General features: G+C 38.6%; 1 protein-coding gene across 4 annotated transcripts in view; it reads right to left on the minus strand.

The window, feature by feature from the left end:
- The window catches only part of rbm39a (RNA binding motif protein 39a), a 40889-nt gene extending 22165 nt beyond the window's left edge, over window positions 1-18724 (minus strand). For 2 of the 4 annotated variants that reach the window (XM_041203849.1, XM_041203851.1), the window contains exons 1-7: window positions 18364-18724; window positions 10765-10834; window positions 7993-8042; window positions 5702-5896; window positions 2514-2585; window positions 1039-1092; window positions 56-173 (exon numbers count right to left, since the gene is read on the minus strand). In XM_041203849.1, the coding sequence (XP_041059783.1) occupies window positions 56-173; window positions 1039-1092; window positions 2514-2585; window positions 5702-5896; window positions 7993-8042; window positions 10765-10818 (543 nt within the window). In that variant the 5' untranslated portion in view covers window positions 10819-10834; window positions 18364-18724. Of the gene's footprint in view, window positions 1-55; window positions 174-1038; window positions 1093-2513; window positions 2586-5701; window positions 5897-7992; window positions 8043-10421; window positions 10496-10764; window positions 10835-12738; window positions 12938-18363 lie in introns of all 4 variants that reach the window. The other 2 variants (XM_041203850.1, XM_041203852.1) reach the window with 2 other exon arrangements.
- Between the last annotated feature and the right edge of the window lie 653 nt (window positions 18725-19377).

Raw genomic sequence — 19377 nt, forward strand, 5'->3', positions numbered from 1 at the left:
GAAGTATTAAAACTTATTCTCTAGTTAGCGTAAATAGAAATAACAATGATCCTACCTTTCCCACCGATGAAAAGAATTCCTCCAAGTCTCTCGGTCGAATCCGTGCTGCAAGCTGCATACAGAATACTGTTCGGGCATCTCTTTCTTCGGGTGAAATGTTATCAATTGGCTCCCTATGTTCAACAGTAAACAATGTCTTAGATACTGAGAGATTAGCCATTCAAAATACTGTGGAACCAAGATTGTATTAATGTAAAATTAGCTTTGATCCAAGTTTTCATTGTGACCATGTTCAGATTGCAGATTAATTACAGGCCAGTATTTCTGGTGACAACATGAAGACACCAAGCCAAGCAAACCTCAACTGTCAGTTCAGCAGATTTCAAAACTCAACATCTGTGAGCTTGCCACGTGTTGCTAGCATGTACAATTATTATATTTACATTTTAAAATCCTAATAAAAGCAGCTAGGTATAGGAACTATTAAATGTCCCCGAAATGGCTTCAATCTTGGTGCAAGGGAGAAAAGGGGGATTAAAGCTAAAGCTGATGGGTTGGCACATTCTGCCTGCTGAGACAAACCCGCTTTTTAAAAATTCTATTCTTAAAAGCCAGAAAAAAACAAAAAAAAATACACAGAAAACAAATCTGTTAAAAGTGGCACATTTCAAAACAGAGTAAGAGGCAAGCCTGTATTAGGAATTATTTTATGCGCCATTAGTATCCCAATTTAAAAAATTCAGTGGAAGATCACAGTAGTCACAGATGGAAAGAACAGATAAGTCCATTAGGCACACCCTTGTTCACATTAATTACAGTTTTGTGGCGTACAACCCAAAATACAACCAGCCAATTCAAAATAAAAATCTCAATGTTAAATCCAATGTAAATCAGGCCTGACTGGTTTTCATCAGTTTACAATAAACAATGAAGGCACTACCTCTGCAAAATGCAATTTTCATAAACATGCACAAGTCCAATTAACATTCTTTTTATTCCATCAACCTTAAACGTTTTTTTCTGCATCTAAAGTATTACCTTATTGGGCTTTTATCCTTTTTATGCGGGCTTCTGCTTCGAGAACGCCTTCGACTTTGGAATTGGAAGAGAACACAAGAAATAAGTTAGTGTACATTGAGGGAAGTATCAAAAGCTATAATGAACAAATTCCTCTAGATGTGCAAACAGTTTAACTGTTTTAATAAACAACTGCAGTGTAAATCAGGTACTGGCAAGATTCCAAGAAAGAACACTTTAGAAGATGTATTTCTGGAAGTCCTAGATCAGAGACATCCATGCTACTGCAAAAACTATATATATTTTTTATTTGTTCCTGGGATGTGAGCGTTGCTGGCTGGGCCAACATTTATTGCCCATCCCTAACTGCCCTTATTCAAAGGGCTTTTTTAAGACTCAACTACACTGTTGTGGGTCTGGAGTCACATGTAGGCCAGACCAGGTGAGGACAACAGATTTCCTTCCCATAGGATATTAGAGAGTGAGATGGGTTTTTTTTTTACAACAATGATTTCATGATCATCATTAGACTTTTAATTCTAGATATTTATTGAATTCAAATTCCACCATCTGCCATAATAGGATTCGAACCCAGGTCCCCAGAGAATTACCCTGGATCTCTGGATTTCCAGTCCAGTGACAATACCACTACGCCCCCACCCCCGTTATTGACTCAAATTCGGTAAAATTAAATTTGTACATTCAAGGTTATGAATGAACTATAATGAACAAATTCCTCTGGACGTGCAAGCAATTTAACCGTTTTGAGAAACAACTGCAGTGTAAACCAGGTACTGACAAGATTCCAAGTCTCTATTGTTGAAATATTATATATTTTAGTAATTAGAATATGACTCCAATGCGCAACCTTAAAGTTATTTGGCAAAGATCATATAACACACACAGAATAATACCTGAGACATTGGAATATAACCCAAAATTTTCATTTCCTGAACAAGTTCCAAGCTTAAGAGGACGGGTGAAAAGACAGCTGGGAATTAATTAAGCTGTGCAAGAGGGTAAGGTATGGAATAGAAAGCTGAAGGACAGAAGGGCTCACTTTCAGCGAATTGAAGAAAAGCTGGTGGTTACTTGGTTAAAAAAATTAAGGATTTTGTCAGATTTTTTGTAGACACTGGGATGAGAAGATGGACAGCAATGATCTTTCCTATTCCTATACATTCCAATATTCTTGTCCATTAAGTTAACTGCAAATTAACTGCAGAACCTCGAAATTAAAAACCACCAACCGATTTAAGTTTTACATCAGTGTGCTAGATTCTATAAAAAAAACCCTTCAAAACTTGTTTCAAAACATTTAAATACATACCACAGGACTGTAACATACAGCCTAATAATGGAAGCCATCGATAGGAGTTTAAAAGAGATTGGTGGACATACTTCTAGAGTGCTTCTTATATTTAGGAGTTCCAAAAGTAATGGACAAGCTTGTCATTTTAAAAAAGGCGCCCAGCGAATACAATTTAATAACATACCTTATTTTGATACCGGGTTGCATGCCAATCTTCCCTCTGCTGCTGCTACCACTGCTGAATTTTGGACCAGAACTAGAATTAAAAGATGAGACAAAGCCAATTTTAGCTACAAGACATAACAGCCACCAGGCTTTCAATAAGGCTGGGATGCATCAACAAGTCTTACATGTATTATGAATGAGTTTGAAAGTTAGTTTTACAATAGTGGAAACAAGTGATATAAAACCTTCCTATAATGGATGCAGTAAGACTAACTTTAGCCACCAGCTAAAGATTTGTTTTTCCATCTATTCTATTATCATTGTGCCAAGGATTGACTACCTCGATTCCAAACCAGCCATAGGCTTTTAGATCTATAGTTTGCCATATGCACATGAAATTAATGCTTTCAATGTAAATTTAAACTATAATGCAAGATAAAAGTTGTTGTGGCTAATTACATACAAAATGAATCCCAATTCAAAAGGATGCAGATGAAATTCATTCAAAAAGCAGCCAAAATACAGCGAGGGGAAAACACACACATACAGAGGCCACTAAAGAAAGATAAGGGGGAGAATGTTACAAACTTTTTGAGCGAATGTTAAACAATAAAATCTAATTTTTAAGGCAGTTCACATAATGATGCAAAACAAAATGCAATTGACTTTTGTGGATTCTAAAAGAAGTCAAGATTGAAAATGGGGCTTACAAACTATAGCCAATATTCAGTGAGCAGCCCATACACTAATATTAATCAAGGTAGAGTTACAAGGAGAGTTGCCCTCAACACACTCATTCTCAAAAGAATCACATTGGAATGGACTGTAGAGCTTGGAAGAGAGCATTGAATGTACACTCAGTCCCCGATGTGCCTACCCACTATACGTCAGCTAGAGGTTTTTCACAGCAATTATTAAAATTTAAGAATGCCCTTCTGCAAAAAATATGCATTTTGTGACAGTTCTTTTGGAGAAAAATGCCTCAATCTATAGGCTATGCAAATTGCAATTGCAGAATCCAAATTCCAGAAATTTTTCATACCAATGTAAAATTAGTCAACCATTTAAGATAGATGCACATCATTTCAAGTGTTGAAAAGTATGTGCTTAATTGCAAGTATTTTCTTTTTTTAAAAAGTTTGGCAGAAATTATAAAACATAAGATTAAAAGAATGAAGTTTCATTCTAAAGAGAATTGTGATAAAATGCACAGGGAGACTATCACTAGATGCAGATGGCCTAAACAGGCCTTTTTGGACGAGGTGTTATGCAGGGAAAAAAGCGAGGAAGGGAGGAGTGACATTCAAGAAGTCATCAGTGTGCTGAAATTTTGGATAGACTTTTAAGTTTCCAAGTCTTTTAGGCACTGTTGATATCTGAATTGCAGTGTATTATCCATTACCAGATCATAAGAATGGGATGAAAAGCAGTATCTTATCAAATTCTGACAATTAAGCTAAAGAAAGCATTTCTAAAGGTGAGTTGACTGCAATGCTTATGGACAGATTCATGCCCATTTCAAAAGGACAGATCCACATGAAAGATTGTCTGACCAAGTTTGTGAAGCACGTGTGTTATAATGAAACTACTTACTGCTTTTGATAATTAACATGATGATGTCACAACATACAATCCCCATTCTCACAAGCTGAAGGTTAAAAACAGCTATTGGTTTTCACTGAGGGTATAGTTTTAGGGATTAGAAATAACACTACAAATACTTACATAAGTCGCTTCTCCAAACTAAGCAGGTAGAGATGGTAGAAAGAATTTACATGAGTACACACTCAACTTCTAAAGCATCAGCAATTCCACTGTTTTGACTGAGGTCAGTTTAAACTATTACTACTTGCGCAAGCATTGATTATCCTCAACAGCCATCTTGTGGCTAACACAGGAACACGCTGCCAACTTGTGAACTGCAGGTGCAATTAGAATGGAACAGCGTTTTCTCAGAACCGATTTCATAATGGAATCTAAGAACAATCTTTAAGTATTTCTGAAGTTTAAAGAAAACCTTTACAGAATTGAAAACGTATATCATACCAGTACCATATTAGAACATCAGGATTAGAAGCTGCACCAAGAGCAGAGAAATAAGATTAAAAATACCCCACACTTAACACTTTTTCTCTTGCTAGACCCTGATTTTAACTCTTAAATTACCACATAAAAATAATACCCAATTAGCCCTCTCTTATTAGCTATGTGGTGTTAATGTTGTTCAGACTGGTGTAATTTATTTCTGGGAGGAAGGTTACATTAAAAAAATTGCCTCTTCACCAATTTTACAAGGTATGCCCTTGAATTAAAAGCAATTGTGATTAGCTTTTTGCCCCTGACAAGTGACCATGGAGGAAATAAAAGATGGCATCAATATTTGATCCACTCAGAACTAACATGCTGATATACCAGGTGGCAACATACTGAACACAAGACATTATTCAATGTGTTAGTGGAACAGCAGGTATAGACATATAGAGCAGGTAAAGAGTCAGGGTGGACACAAATATATGACACATTAGCAGGATCCATATAGGATTATGGGCAACAGTAGCATAAGTTTTCACCTCTACCAGAGATCCACTGAAATGTAGTGTGGGTGTTGACCACAACAGTTATGATTTGATTCATAAATTTTGTCCATGTATTAACAAAGGAATTAAAATAAAATATCCTGAAATAAATTAAGGTATCTAATTCCACCCATTACAAATTTGGTCCAGCTAGGTGTAAACATGCTAAAAAACTGGCCTTGAACCATTTAGGATCATTCCTAATATGCTATTATCCATAGCACTGGATGTAAATACATTGCAACGCTTGGAACCTACTCTCCAATCATTCCTGTCTAATTCTGCAGCTAGATATTATTTTTTGCAGTACTTATATTTGGCCAGTGCAGGTTAGCTGAAAAGTAATTGAGATTTCAAAGGAAAATACTTCAAACATTGAAAATCTTAAATAAAAACAAAAAATGCTGAAAAATAACGCTCAGTAGGTCAGGCAGCATCTGTAGAGACAAACAGTATTAATCTTTCAGGTTGACGACCCTCTATCAGAACTCTTTTCATGAAAGGTCATTGACCTCAAAGGTTAACTGTTTCACTCTCCACAGATGCTGCATGACCCGCTGAGTATTGCCAGCATGTTCTGTTTATATTTAAGATTTCAAAAGTGAGGAATTTTTTAAAAAAGTGAACATACAATGGGCTCCTATAGCGGCCTCTTTCTACCCTCCGGCGGTCCTTGCTTCGGCTGCGACGATGTTCTCTACTCTTGCTGCTCTTTCTCTCTCTGCTCCTGCTTCTCCTCCTGTCTCGCTCTTTGCTGCGCCTGCGCTCTTTGCTTCTGCTTCTCTTCCTTTCACGACTGTGACTGCGACTTCGGCTCTTCTTTTTCCTGAGGAAACAATAAAGTGACATCATGTAAACATTTAAATCAGTACCTGTTGATTGCAGTACAGTCTATTACTATTAATTCAAAGTTCCTTAAGTTACATATGGGAGTGTGTGAATTTTATGGCAGATGATGTTCAGTGCGGTAAGTGAAGTTATGCAAATTGCATTGGAGGAACACATATTAGAATATTTTCCACAGCACTGGATAAACACGTTGCTGAATAGAAAAAATAGGAATAGTGAAAAGAGCTTTGCTATCCATGTAAAGAAGTCACAAAAAGTGCACATGTATGTAAGCAAATGAAAGAAATGATGTTCTTTATCTCAAGGGGATTAGAATATGAAAGTGAGGAAATCATGTTTCAAGTATAGAGCGCCTTGGTCAAACCCCATCAAGAATGTTGCATTCAGTTTTGAACACCCCAGGAATGATAAATTAGCCTTGCAGGTGTTACAGCACTAATTTAAATTATGAGCTCTTATTTGTTGCAGATTCCAAACACACCACCTCAGAAATAATGGGCTGAACTTTGCCGTTGGCGAGCAGGGGGCAGGGCCCGCTCGCTGACGCACAAAATGACGCGGTCCCCCCCCCCACCCCCGATGCCATCCCACCCCATTTAAATCTTCAGGAAGGTGGAGGCACAGCGAATTCAGCTGCGGGCCCGCCGACCTGTCAATGGCCAATTGAGGCCATTGACAGGATCATTAAAACAATTAAAGGACCTGCCTGTCCAACCTTAAAGTTGGTGGGCAGGCCAGGAGCCCCGGCAGGCTTCTGAAAAAACATGAAACCTCATCCACTGGCGGGATGAGGTTTCATGTAGGGTTTAAAAAAGTGTAATAAAGTTTTAGTGAAATTTATTAACATGTCCCATCTCATGTGGCATTGTCACATGAGGGGGACATGTAAAGGATTTTTTATTTCTTTTTTTAATGTTTATACAGCTGTCAGCAATCTCCCTAAGGCAGCACTTAGCCTCAGGGAGATCTGCGCTCTTTCGTACGCATGCGCGAGAGCTCATTCTCACATTTGGGGAATGCACCCCCTGCCCGCACAGGGGCCAGGTATCACTTAATTGGCCCGTCCGCTTAAAATGGTGGCGGGGATCGGCTCCCCACCCAATGGAGATTGGGTCAGGCCCACCTGTCCAATAGGCAGAAAATTCTGCCCAATGTTTTACACAGGTCCTTCAAAATCATCTGGAAAGATGGAAGTGCTCCAGGAGACCAAAGAATAATTACATAACTATAAACCATGTGAAAAGAGAATGAAAACGAAGGCTAATGCAAATATCATGGAACGTATATTCAATCCTCCCTGAGACACAAGATGACTTTAAAGCAAAGCACTGCATTGCGGATGTTAATCATGGATGCCTGACAGATTCAAGAGAAATACAGTCACCAGCATCAAAAATTCCATTTGCTATCAATGCACCAGCAAGGCTTTTGACATGATGAGCCAATTGAGTCTGTGGAAACTGCTGTCCAGGCTTGGCTTCCCAGACCAAATGAAGGAGTTTTATTTTTTGACTGCCCAACCAATATTTTATAGGTACAGGTTTAGCTCTACAGGATTACAGCAATAAAAAGCATTCTGAATGCTGTAGTAATAACAGTATTCCACCGTCACAGCTAAGTTTTACAAAATTTTGATCTCGGGGGAAGATGATCAACATAGCAGTTTCTCAAAATGACACTGCTGAGTTTCTTAAAATAAAACATTAGGTGTATACTGTTATCTTTGGTATCAGGACATAAGGGCTTGAACGACCAGCAGTAGTCTTCATCCCAAAATTGGAAACTATTGAAGAGTGAGAGCATATTGTATCCAATTCTTGCGTGAAGGCTTTCCACAACATTCTGCTGTTTGAAAGGAAAACCTATGCTCCGGATTTTAAAAGCATTAGATGCTAATAGTGTAAAACACCTTATCTGCTCTTACGAAACTGGACTAAAAAGGCACAAATCATATTTCGCACCCACCCGGTGAAGCATTTCAAAGTAGAGTCATGATCTCTTTTTCAGACTTGAAATATATTACAAATTTTTGGCTTTGCTTAAATACATTCCTTTTCACACCAATTGACTTACTTTTTACTACGCTCCTCTTGTCCATTGGCTTTGCTCGACTTGTTCTCATCCTAGGCAGGTCGACAGAAGAACATCAGAATGACGAAGGGGAAACATTTTGCAAGTCGTGAGGGGAAGGGAAGAGGGAATAAGAAAATATAGAACATAATGATTTAAAAAATATTACTTATATAAGAAACTCTAAAGTTTCTTTGAAACGGACCCTTCTAGACATTAGGTTTTATTAATTACATAATTTATAAATTAGGAATTTAGGAAGATAGGAGATAATCTTGCTGCTACTGACACACCGATCAGTACCAGTGCTAAAAGTGTGCCTAAGACATGTGTGGCTGTGTTAGCTGTAAGCCACAGTTGATTTCCTGCGACCAGTCCTGTTCCTCACGTCTTCGCCCATTTGTGCTGGAAGGGTGCGACTGTAAGAGCTTGAAGTCACCTCTCTCACACATCTCGCCCTGAAGCAAACAGGGAATCACACCTCTTAGTAACGCCGATTCCCAAGAAATCTGAAGTCTTCAATAATCCACCAGTTCAGCCTAATCATTCCCTAAATGTGGTCCTGTTTACACAGGGAACATTATTTATATTAAACCAGGTAAAATGAAAGAAACACTATTCAAACACAATTCAACTATTTTGCAGCGGCAAAGCTTGACGTATCACATCGCAATCTATTTATTTTTCAAAACACTAGCCTTTTCTTTTAAAAATTGCACCATGAAGTTTAAGGCACCCCTTGATTACAGAAAAATTCTTAAATGAGGTTTATTAAAAACTGAGCACACTGGCTTAGTTATGTGCACAGGGTGAAGTTCCTTGTTAATATGTGGTCAACAACTATTGTAAAACCCAAGTGTTCCTCTTAAAATGAAACAATGTAATCTTTCTTACCCCAACCCCTACCTAAACATCCACAACTTATGTTGGCACATGTTCCACAGTATAAGTTCCCTGCAAAGTTTAAGTTTTATGATAATTTTAATTTGCATGCTTTCAGAATTATTTGCCACTGACACTAAAATCTGCATTACTGTATTCATGTGGCAGACACACTTAAATGCCACTCCTCACTAAAAGCAATCACAAAATTGAATATACGATCAAGAGTTAAACTCTGTAGTGCTGTATAGGAAGCATTTTTTCCCAATTGTACTGCAAAAGCATTTTACTTAAAAGCTTCCAGCAAAAAGAAATTCCCAAGTATTTGGCAGGGCTTTTCATATCATATTGGAAAGGCTCCTCCCTCACCCCTGTGTGTATGTGTAGTGTGACATAAATAGCATTCGGTATAGCAAAGTTATACAATTTGCAGAAGGAAGGACCGTCAAGCCTTGAGCTAGTCAAAACAAAATATTGTGTTAGAACAGATGAAAGACGTTATGCATTTGTTCTGTAGTTTGTAGAGTCTGTTTCAGATACACTTTTCATGTGCATCTACATTTATCCTACTTCGTTCAGCGAAACACCAATCAGATGCAACAAGCGCTCTACCTACTGGCACAGAAATTGCCTAAAATTTACCTTCAGGCCTAAAAGTTAGATGGATTACTTTTTGTAGGCTTACACAGGCTGTATTATAAAATTTACTGAAGAACAGGCATCAAGAAGCCCAACTATCACAAAACTAATTTTAACGCATTATGTTCCTTTGTCTTTACATCTTGAGCAGAGCCTGCATAACAAGTCCCGAACAATGAATAAATCAATTTAGCTCAGAATTTAACTATTTAATACCAAAACAAAATGGTATCTCAACCACATTCTGCTTTATTGACGATTAGGATCAACCCTCAGTCTTTACAGGCCACCCAAAACTCAACAGTTATGCTTCCAACTGTTTCGACTGCAGCAAAGGCGTGATCAAAAGATGGGGAATCTCAAAATAATTTAGTGGAACAAATACATTAGCGTCTATCTTCTGGACAATGATTCTAGCCCATAGTCTGGATATCATTTATTTGAAATTAACAACCAACTGCATAACTGAGGTTCAATGGCCCACCACTTGAGCTTCCTACACCCAGCCTGCATGAGACTGCAAAACCAGCCATTTTGTAACTTCCAATCGTGAATCTTGATTTCTCTGTGTAAACAGGGCCGTGTTTTCTGTAGAACTTTATTCTATCAATAGTATAAATGCATTACATACAGTGAAAGTAAAATTTAACAGATCAATATAGTTTACGTTTAGGTTCTGTGAAACTTTTTTTGCATGCAGAATATTAGTTTCTCTTCTAAAACCTCTAAATAATGGATTTTTTTCTTGTTGTTTACAATTCATCTACTCTTTGATACTACAATGCAATAAGTTTACTGTTTAAAACCGTACTTTCACCTTGTTGCTATACCAAAGAATAGGCCATCTTTTCTTGGGCTTTGGGTTTTTACCCAGGGTACCACAGAACAGCGATACTTCACGCAATTACTACCTTATTGTTTGATAGTTCAGACTGGAATCAAAGCTGTATTCATGGTAGTAGAGATGTGATATCACTAGGCAAGTCTACAAAAAGAGATAGATGGGCATTTATTCATCACTCTAATCGAAACTACTGCAAAAAAAGATCTCATTTCTAGTTGCAGAACCAGCTCAACAGTAAAGAAAAACTTTACTTAAATGTAGTGAAATATCTGTATTCTATATGCAGTAAATATTAAAATGAAAGGGTTATGGAACTGTGATATTCAATGAGTATAGCACAGCAGTAGTTTCATAAATGGTGCTATATTGTTCTGTATTTTATGACCTGTGTGGGTGCCATTGCTCCTCACCTCCTTCCTGTAAGGTGCCTCGAGCATTGCTTCAATATCCAAGTCATCTGCCATCTTTTCTGATTGCCACCTGAAAAACACACAACAGGAGCAGGGACAATTAAGAATACAGTAGTAGTTTTGAATCAGAATGTTTTATAAACAGATACCATAGGTTATAATAAAAGTGACTAATATGTTTGGATGCTCTTCCTAATTGTTTAGCTAAAATCTACCCACTTTTCTTCCCCAAACATTTTGTAATACTTCATAAAACTGCACTTTTTTCAGAATGTTAATACCTTTGCTTTGGGAGGATGAAGATGTTGTAGGGACAGGAATAAAGATAAACCCTCAGTAGCATTTCTGAAATAGCTCAAATATCTAATTGAAGCTTTTTTCCTTATGTCTATATTAATATTTGGACATTCAGGTCACAAAACAAGCTGCCAAATCTGTTATGAAATTAATTTCAAGAATAAGTTCATCATGACCAGACAAATTTAGCACCTAAATTGATAGAATTTCAAATCTAGCCATTTGTTTTGCCTGATGATTGAGAGCAAAAAGTAACTGCATACTGCATGCCTCCTCCCCTTCCACTAAGAAATACAATAATGAGCAGAGTTAAATTTGGTGTATAATATTTTTGTCACACAATGCATATTCACTGCAGATTCTACTTAAAGCAACAGTGGTAAAGTTTTCCCCATGTGAAAACTTTAGGCGAATGTTTTAAGAAATCTCCTGTTTACACAGATGATGCCACTGGTGTCCTTAAGGATCTCAGGAGAAGCAGCTTTCAGACAAAAACTGTAAAAGTCACAAATAAAAGCATCATACATAGTACACAAAAATTAGACATGTTCAGCAATACCAGAACAGTCTAAGTTAAGGAATACTGTTTTAAGATAAATTACTTCATATACAATATAGTCCAGAAAAATCAGTTAAAAACACAAATCACCTTTCAACTGTACTAGATACAACTATAAAGATTCAAATGAGAGACTGGTTAGATCATTAAAAATTGAGTACTCTGGTAGAAAAAACCTTTATATAAGCAGCCATTTTTGCAATACATCTTTTGCTTTCAGTTTTTTTTAAACTATAGGTAAATGATAGTGGTGCCTTATTCTAACAGTCACTGGAACCGACCAGTAACACTATCACAAGTGTATGGAGGCTAAACCATCTGCAGGAAAATGCATTACATTTTCTGGTTAAGATTTAATTCATTATCATTACCCTGTAGCATGGTACAGGTCATCAGTGTGTGTGGCTGGCTGAACATTAACCACAATGGCTCTAGCAAGACCACTGATTTTTGCCCTTAAGTCAGGAATTATGAAATTAAATCCCAAAGATGCAAATCAGGAAAATTAATTTAAGTCATAAATAATCAGTTTCTGCATGGTGACAATTTAACACAGGCAAGATTTCTCCAGGTTGAAGCTATTGAAGCTAAATATATTTTGTGTGACTTGGAACTTGGCCACTTACCCTGGCCATTTACTCATCATGTTTCATTGATATGACAAGCACTGTTGAAAGGGCTACATCAAAAGATATATCTAAGTTGATATTTTAAATTTAACTACTCAAAAAATTGCCCATTTCATACAATTAATCTTGAGCTAATTTTACTTTAGGCTGAAATAAAAAAATCTCAGCTCATTAATACGAAATGCTTTAAATGGTTATTCAGGCTCTGGTTCTTCCATTTAGTCTCCATTTTTACCCATTGCTTCTCCATGCACTATCCCATTATTATTTATTTCTAAGTCTTCAACAAAACTCCTGTTTAATTGTGCATTAGGGAAACAATGCACTGTAGTGAGAAGAAACCTGGCTGATTTGTGCAAAATTTAACTGCTGCAAGTGCCATTGACTGCTTCTTAAAACAGAAAAACAACTGATTCCAAAACTGGCCATTTACAACAGGAGGAACTATTTTTCGGAATAGTTTTACAATGTATAAAAAATATAACCTGCCTAGGTTATAAATTGCACAGAGAAATTTTCATAAAATTTGATGGTTATAGAATTTGTACTGTCACAGATTTTGCAGTGAAGGCGTAGCAACAATTAGGGCTCCATCCTTCAAATATAGGGACATATAATATTGTAGATTTTTGAGGGGTTTGTTAGCAGTCCGTAGAAAATCAGTCCTCCTTTTTCAACACAGGAGAATCTGCAACACATAGGTACAAAAAGATTCTTTTTAAACTTGCACATGACATTCTGCTTCAGCAAGTAGATAGTATTCTAACTCCCACCCCCACAACTATCTGACATCCCCCTTCCATGGAATCTTCCTACTGAACCACTTTACATAATTTGATTCCATCAGTTACATGAATATTTCATTTGCATACATACATTGCCTGATACATTTTTCTTTGCACAATTTAGATTTCTAAAAAACCTCCAGAAAAACACCTTTCCCCCAACAGTGCCACCAGTCTTCGGAAAAAAATAGTTAAGGTTTTATTCTCAGGATCAATTAAGACTGGATAATTAAAATCCACTGAATGATGATCTAAACAAATATCATGGGGAAGTTACATAAGTATTTATTTTGGACCTTTCCCCACAAAACTGAAAACGTGTTCAACAAATCAGCACAATTGCTCCAAATATGACGTCATGCTCAAAAAAATAATGGAAGGGAATTCATCAGCATTGGCATGACACTGTGCAAATTCATTAAATCTTATAGGCATACAATCTTCATTAGAAAATGAAAGACAATCCTGCTCCTAGAATGTGTCCAAACATGCTGATACAGCATTGGTGCCTTGTTAAATATTCTTCAAAGACATCAGAAAGACTGTTCACATCACGATTGGACAACTAATTTCTGAAGATAGAAAAATGGAAAGTTACATTTGACATAATAAATTATTTTCCTTAAATACATTGCTCTTTTTGGGCCCTATATCTTAGAATTAGTTGTCCTGAAGTAGCCAGCCTCAATTGAAGTCGAAAATTATAAATGAACAGAAAAAGTAAATTTTACCTGACCAATTTAATGGATCTATTTGGTTAGCTTTTCCATCTGACAAGTTTGTTAATTTACCCAAAATCTATCAAAAAGAAAAGCTTATTAGCATAATCACATTTAGCAGGAGCAAACAGCAGCAAAACTGGTATTCAAAGTAGTATTTGGCACGATACAAAACCAGCACACCCCCCTAAAACGCAATGCTGCCAGTCAACAATTCAGTTAAGAGACAGTATCAAGTTGAAAGAAAAGGTTTCCATAATGTCAAGGAAAAGTGGAAATCCAGTAGGCTGCGAGAGCTATTAAGGGGAACATAGGAATACAAATAGGTGCAAAAGGAAAACACAAAACAAAACTTTCAAGGGGTATTAAAGTTAACAGCAAATATTCCTAGAAATATATTGAGTGGAAAGGAGAAACATGGTCCCTTTAAAGGAATCAGTTTTCACTGTTGAGGAAGAGGACAAAAATAGCAGTGCCACAAAAAAACTCAAATAAGTCATGGAGAGGAACTTTGTGGATTTAATTCCAGTACAAAAGGATTTAATAAATGTACGAAAATGATAATGGAGGAAATAACAGGACTTAAGGTAAACAAGTCTCCACAATCTGATGGCTTTCATTCAAGTTATCAAAATAAATATTGGCAAATTGCAGATGCTTTAGTAAATTTATCAAAGCTCTCTAGGTTCAGAAATGGTGTTTTTGGATTGGAAAATTATGTCACCATTATTTAAGCAGGGAGTAACCCTGCTTATCCACAGACCTTTCACTAAGATCAGTGGTGGAGAAATCACTGGAATTTATAAGGGACGGAGATAACCATTTCATAGGGGTCAGCGTTTTTGTGATGAATAAATCATATCAGACCAATCTGGCTGAAATTTTTTTTAGATATTCATGCGTCTATATAAGCTTTCAACAAGTATAATAGAAGTTCCATATCTGAGATTAGCAAAAAAGCACATGGAGTTGGTATTATGAGGAAAATCCATGGCAGATGGACAGATCCATGTGGGGAAGAGTGAGGTCACCCAATTTGGACCCAAGATAGATCATTTGGACTATTTTCTAACAGTGACAGAGTAGGAACTCTGAAGGAGCAAAGGGATCATGTACACAAATCAGTAAAAGATAATCGAAAGGGCTAATGGAATGATGACCTCAAGTGGACTAGAATACAGGGAAGAGAAAGTGATGTTTCAATTATATAGAGATTTGGTGAGGCCTTATGACTGTGTTCGGTACTGAGCATCAAACCTCAGGAAAGATATGGAGAAAGTAAAAAGCCAATTCGCCAGAAAGAAACTGGGTTTGAAAGGGTCAAATTATGAACATGTTACATAAACTTGGATTGCATTATGCCAAGCATAGATAGTTAACATGATAATAAAAAGTAAAAGCAAAAAACTGCAGATGCTGGAAATCCAAAACAAAAATAAAAATACCTGGAAAAACTCAGCAGGTCTGGCAGCATCTGTGGAGAGGAACAAAGTTAACGTTTCGAGTCCGTATGACTCTTCAACAGAACTAAGTAAAAATAGAAGAGGTGAAATATAAGTTGGTTTAAGTGGGGGAAACAGGTAGAGCTGGACAGAGGGCCAGTGATAGGTGGAGACAGCCAAAAGATGTGATAGACAAAAGGTGTTGAAATTATCTAAGGAATGTACTAATTAAGGGTAGAAAGCAGGACAAGCAAGGTACAGGATAGCCCTAGTGGGGGTGGGGTGAAGGGAAGGGATCGAAATGATAATAAAAGGATTTGATATGGTAGATAAAGAAAAACTATTTTCTCCAGGAAGAGAGTGCAGAACAAGGGGGTATTATACACCCTTTCATACAGTGGTACTGAAAGGCTTGACTACACTCTGAAATTACCACGGATGCAGTAACAATTAAAATTTAAGATTAAGATCGAAATGTTTATTGGATAAAGACATCAAGGGATAAGGAGCAAAGACAGGTAGCTGGAATTGAGGTACAGACTAGCTACTATCTCACTGAATGGCAGAACAATCTTGATTGAATATCTGTCCTTGGCTTGCTGCATTGTTCCAGTGAAGCTCATTGTAAACTGGAGGAACAGCATCTCATCTTCCGACTAGGCAAATTACAGCCTTCCAGACTGAATATTGAGTTCAACAACTTTAGATCTTGAACTCCGTCCTCCATCCCCACCCCCTTTCCGTTTCTTCCCCCTCCCTTTTATTTTTTCCAATAATTTATATAGATTTTTCTTTTCCCATCTATTTCCATTATTTTTAAATGTATTCCACCCGTTTATTTCACCCTTTTTTGATTGTCCTGCTCTCCAATCTTAATTAGCACATTCTTTTAGATAATATCACCACCTTCAACACCTCTTTGTTCTTTTGTCTGTGACATCTTTTGGTTATCTCCTACTATAACTGCTTGCTTGTCCCAGCAACCCTCCCCTCCCCTTAAACCAGCTTATATTTCACCCCTTTCCTATTTCTACTTAGTTCCGTTGAAGGGTCATGAGGACTCAAAACGTTAACTTTGCTCTTCTCCACCAATGCTGCCAGACCTGCTGAGTTTTTCCAGGTATTTTTGTTTTTATCAAACTCCTGTTCATTTGTTCCTCGTTACAAGAAGCAGGTATGGTACTTACAGGAACGTGTATGCCAGATGCAAGAGTTTTATTAAAAATATTTAGCATAAATTGCATTATTGCAACATAGGAAAAGCTGTTGGCATTTCTAGTGTGCTCCTGAAAAAGATCTACCACAATCACAGTAGGCCTGGGAATTAGCATGGGACTAAGATATGTCAGGCCCTGGCCTCTGTTGTTGGTTTCTGGGGAGCTTTGTTTGGGTTGGGATTGGTCTGCCCCATCCATCAGAGGGCACTAGGCCAGGGAATATGATGGCTGAGTTGAGGTACAGGTCAGCAACAATCTGACCTGGGGCTGAATGGCCTAGGTTTGTTCCTATCCTGCAAAACAAAAAGGAAGGCTTGAAATTTCACATGCCATTCTATCAAATTAGTAGCACTAGCATGCCCCAACTAATTTTTTTTAAACTTTCAAACCAATGAACTATTTTCAACAAGGACATATACTACTTCAACTCTTGGTGATTTTGAATGGTAATCTACACAAATTTAAACATAATTTCTTTTTTGATGTAAAGCTCTGAGTTGTTCAAAATTAATACGTATCCAATCACCTCAAAACTGTTTCAATCAACAACAAAATTGAAGAAATACAGGTATTAACTAGTCTGAACATACTTAACAGACCAGAAAAAGTTCAACCCCAAATCCAAAATGAGCTTTCAATTAACTGAACCTTGTGGTAACATTATAGTGAATCTTCAGAATTAAGACCTTGGAACTAGTGTCTAACTCTTGAGAACATAAATGGACAGGGCTGATGTAATGAAATGATTCTTCCCTCCTCCACAGAGTGCAATGGAGTTGCAGCTAGTGTGCAACCTTAAGGGTTGTAACTTCTTACTGTACAGCATTCAGTATTTTTGGTCAAAATATGAATGCAGCCTAAAACAATCCTCCTTTTAAAACCTGCACTTCCTTTCAAAAAAAAACTAACCATTTAACAAATTCACCTCCAGTGAACTGTCTTTACAGCAAAAAAATGAGGCAGTTAAAAATTAAATATCAGTTGAGGCTAACCTGGTCATAAAACCACATTTCTCAAATTTAGATGGTTTTCCCGAGTTGTGCTCAAGAAAAAAAACATCTGTTTAAAAACTCCTACACCTTAAATGTTCTCTGGAGTTAACCTTTACCCTGCAGAACACGAACACACGCAAAAAAAAACTTGAAAGCTTTCTTAAATTCGCCAAACTCACTAGCCCTGGTCATACAATGCTGCATACCAGAACTAAATTTTCACTTGTAGCCGTGCCAGGTCTTACAACAGCTATTCACCGGGCCATTCCACCACTCTTAACCCCAACCCCACCCCTCCACCTCCACCAGAACTCCACCCCCGAATATTTATCCACTTTTTAAAAACGCTTCCCCACACAATTCTAACGGGGGGGGGGGGGGAGAGGAGATATTCAATACCCTGAGAAACAAAACGCCATCTACCACCCCCCCACCCAAAAAAAAGAGAAAGCCTCCATTTAGTGCTCTGGGACTTACACATTTTCCAAACGATTTTTCCTTAAAAAATATATATATATGTATATAACTTAAATCAATTCTTTTCGACGCCCATTGCCAACTTCGGAGAGTCGGGGAGGTCAAGATGGGGGGGGGGGGGGGAGAAAGATGATCAAACTTAGGGCGGATTATGAGTAGCAGATTGGACTGAAGACGCAAGAGAATTCACTCCCACCCAAAAAAAAACTGTGTTGCACAATAACTTCGACGGCTCTGGAGTCAAGAGGACTCAACTCGGCGGCTAAAACCTCGATGGGGAGGGAACCCTGTAGCCGCCTCTCTGCTTTAAAGGAAGAATAAATACATCAATAAAAGTGCTCGCGTTTTCCTTGCCGAGCCAACCCGAGGCCTGTTCGATACCGTTTTTTTTTTAAAAAACACACACACACACGCGGCCTCGGAGAGGGTCGGGTCGGTGGATAATAATAATAAAATAAAACATATGAGGAAAGAAAAAATACCTTAAAATGAAACAATGTGCGAATCCGGTCGAATCTGAACGTTGGAAGCCTTTCTCCTCGGCCCTAATGCTGATTCTTTTCCTTTCAACCACTGGTTTGCAGGCCTTGCTGCTCCGGATCGTCTTCCGCCCTTAGGCCTCGCTCACGCTTTTTAGATATATATATATGTTTATATTTCAAAAACGGATCTGCGAGGCAAAGAAGTTTTTAAAAATATTTTTGTTTAAGTAAATCGACGTTGAGTTAAATATATTCTGTACAGGTGCTTATGTGTGTACGTGTACTTTCTTTTCCTCTCACGGACACATGAACAAACAACCGACCTCGACCGCTCAAAGCCACAACAAAATGGCGCCGGTTCCGTCCCGGCCCATCAGGCAGCACCACACGGGGTTTCCCGAAAACGCCGAGCAGGGGCACGACGTCACGCCGCGACTCCGGCCCGCGCGAGGCCGCTGGCGCCATGGCAACCAGGTTGCATTGGAAACATCAGTGACGTACCCATCGTTCACCATTAGCCCCTCCCGTCCCCAGTCCCCCTGCCCCCTGCCCCCTGCCCCTCCCTTCCTCTCTCTCTCTCTCTCTCTCTCTCACTCTCTGCCTCCCCCACCCCTCCCAATCTCTCTCGCCCCCTCCCCCTCTCCCTCCCCCCCTCTCCCTCCCCGTCATGTCCCCTCCCCCTCTCACCCCCTCCCTCCCGCCATTTCCCTCCCTCCCACACCCTCCCCCTCCCTCCCTCTCCTTCCCTCTCCTTCCCGCTCCCCCCTCTCACCCCCTCCCTGTCTCTCCCCCTCCCTGTCTCCCCCTCCCTTTCCCTCTCCCTCCCCCTCCCTCCCTTTCCCTCTCTTTACCTCCCTTTCCCTCCCCCTCCCTCCCTCCCTCTCCCTCTCCTCCCCCTCCCTCCCTCCCTTCCCTCCCTCCCTTTCCCTCCCCCTCCCTCCCTCCCTTTCCCTCCCCCTCCCTCCCTCCCTCTCCCTCTCCCTCCCCCTCCCTCCCTCCCTTTCCCTCCCCCTC

The sequence above is a fragment of the Carcharodon carcharias genome, chromosome 14, assembly GCF_017639515.1.
Source record: "Carcharodon carcharias isolate sCarCar2 chromosome 14, sCarCar2.pri, whole genome shotgun sequence".
Lineage (NCBI taxonomy): Eukaryota > Metazoa > Chordata > Chondrichthyes > Lamniformes > Lamnidae > Carcharodon > Carcharodon carcharias.